Source organism: Ochotona curzoniae, unplaced genomic scaffold, assembly GCF_017591425.1.
Source record: "Ochotona curzoniae isolate NIBS_2020 unplaced genomic scaffold, NIBS_Ocur_1.0 contig_66, whole genome shotgun sequence".
In the NCBI taxonomy this organism is placed as follows: domain Eukaryota; kingdom Metazoa; phylum Chordata; class Mammalia; order Lagomorpha; family Ochotonidae; genus Ochotona; species Ochotona curzoniae.
The window spans coordinates 2,443,728-2,445,795 of record NW_024466512.1 but is presented as its reverse complement, the minus strand read 5'-3'; the positions used below and the strand labels follow the sequence as shown (position 1 = coordinate 2,445,795).

Below are 2,068 nucleotides of genomic sequence, written 5' to 3'. Positions count from 1 at the left end.
TGTTCTTGGTGTGAAAGACATCCACTTCAGTGGGTTGGTTGGCTTTGGGGGCAGGTGAGCAACTGCTCCTGACTGCCTCTGAGCCTGGGCCCCTCTCGTCTCCCCCAGCGTCCAGAAGCAGTGATTCCAGAGGTGAGTGGCAGGTGGAGGATGGAGTGGGGATGCAATGCAGGCAGCAGAGCTGTCCTGTCCAGCTGAGCCCACTCTGCAGATGGGGTGAGGCATTCAGATCGTGGCACTTAGCTATTGTAGGAGGGATTGCTTGCCCGGAGCAGGCCCAGGCCTGTGGCATAGCCTGTGGCATAGCCCATGGCATAGCTTATGGCATAGCCCATCGCGTAGCCCGTGGCACAGCCTGTGGTATAGCCCATCGCGTAGCCCGTGGCACAGCCTGTGGCATAGCCCATGGCATAACCCGTGGCACAGCCTGTGGTATAGCCCGTGGCATAGCCCGTGGCACAGCCTGTGGTATAGCCCATCGCATAGCCCATGGCACAGCCTGTGGTATAGCCCATCGCGTAGCCTGTGGCACAGCCTGTGGTATAGCCCGTGGCATAGCCCATCGCATAGCCTGTGGCACAGCCTGTGGTATAGCCCGTGGCACAGTCTGTGGTATAGCCCGTGGCATTGCCCGTGGCACAGCCTGTGGTATAGCCCGTGGCACAGCCTGTGGTATAGCCTGTGGCATAGCCCATGGCACAGTCTGTGGTATAGCCCGTGGCATTGCCCGTGGCACAGCCTGTGGCCTAGCCTGTTGACCTGGGAGGCTGAGTCTCAGTCCTGCAAGCAGAGCCTGGCTGAGGGCCCTGCTGCCATCGCAAAGACATTGACCAATGCGCCTCCTGCACTTTGATAGCAGGAGCCTGGGGAACACCTCTGTGCCAACAGTGTAGACAGGCGAGCCTCTGCAGGGTTGGGTTTGACAGTGTAGACAGGCGAGCCTCTGCAGGGTTGGGTTTGACAGTGTAGACAGGCGGCAAGCCTCTGCAGGGTTGGGTTTGCCAACGTGGGCTCTGCGTGCACAGCACTCTCCAGAGAGCTAGGGGGAAGGGCTGCCTCTGCGGAGGAACCTGAGAGGTGTGTGAGCTGGCAATCGGCATGGGTGGTATGGGGCGGGCAGAGAGTGCGGCTGCCCACAAGGAGGGGGCTGTGCTTGTAAGAGGTGGGGTTCAGGTGTGTGTTTCCCTGTTGTTGTGCAGGCAGGCTGGGCATGAGGGTCAGCTGGGCCCACTCTGGACAGAGCCACATGGCTGCAGGGGCAGGAGGGGCCTTCTCAAACTGTTTGGGTTTTCTAGAATCTCTTGATTTTCCTCACCCCCGAACCCTCCCTTGGGTTATCACGTTCTTGGCTCAGCCCTGCACATTTGGGTTGAAGCATGCCTGATTCGATGGATAAACATGTCTGTCCAGGTGGCACTCTAGCCCGTGCTTGGCTCTGGACTCAGCAGGGCTCTTTAGGAGTGGGTTGTAGCTGGGTCATTGTTTTGCCAGGTAATTTCTGCCCCTTTAGTCCAATCCAAGGAATTTAGCAAGGAGAATTAGAGCTTCAGGTGGGAAGAACTGGACAGGGCTGGACAATCTCCTGACTGAAGTGCTGCGGTCACCCTCCACTCCCAGGACAGGACACCCAGGCAGGCCAGCAGCATCCACCCTCAAGGAGGCTGGGGATCCTAACTCAGTCATTTGCTAGCCTCATCCCCAGCTTCTGGTAGGGAGCATGTGTGGGCCGAAGGGTGGACAAGGACCCACTGTGTCATCAAATAGGCCCTTGCTCTAGAATTCCTAAGGACACACTATGCCTGGCCCCCGTTTGGGGGATGGAGGCCACAGGAAACAACCATGTATTCCAAACCGCATGTCCTACATATGCAGATATGAGAGGCCCCTAAACCAGGGGCATTCCCTCCACTTTCCCCAACCCCCGGAAGCTGTTCCAGGACCCTGAACAGGGATGACGCCAGCAGGTGTCTCCTGCATTTGCAGCTGCTGCTCAGTGGCCTGCCCATATCTTCTTTGCTGCCATGTAAGTGTGTCCGTCCGGATGCCTGGAGAGTCGGTCGGCTCAAGC

The 2,068-nt window shown here is 58.4% G+C and overlaps 1 protein-coding gene across 1 annotated transcript; it reads right to left on the bottom strand.

Annotated features, from left to right (window-relative positions):
• Positions 1-239: 239 nt before the first annotated feature.
• LOC121164349 (keratin-associated protein 6-2-like) lies at positions 240-695 on the bottom strand. Its single transcript, XM_040992479.1, has one exon. The coding sequence runs from the start codon at positions 693-695 to the stop codon at positions 240-242; it is 456 nt and encodes a 151-aa protein (XP_040848413.1).
• Between the last annotated feature and the right edge of the window lie 1,373 nt (positions 696-2,068).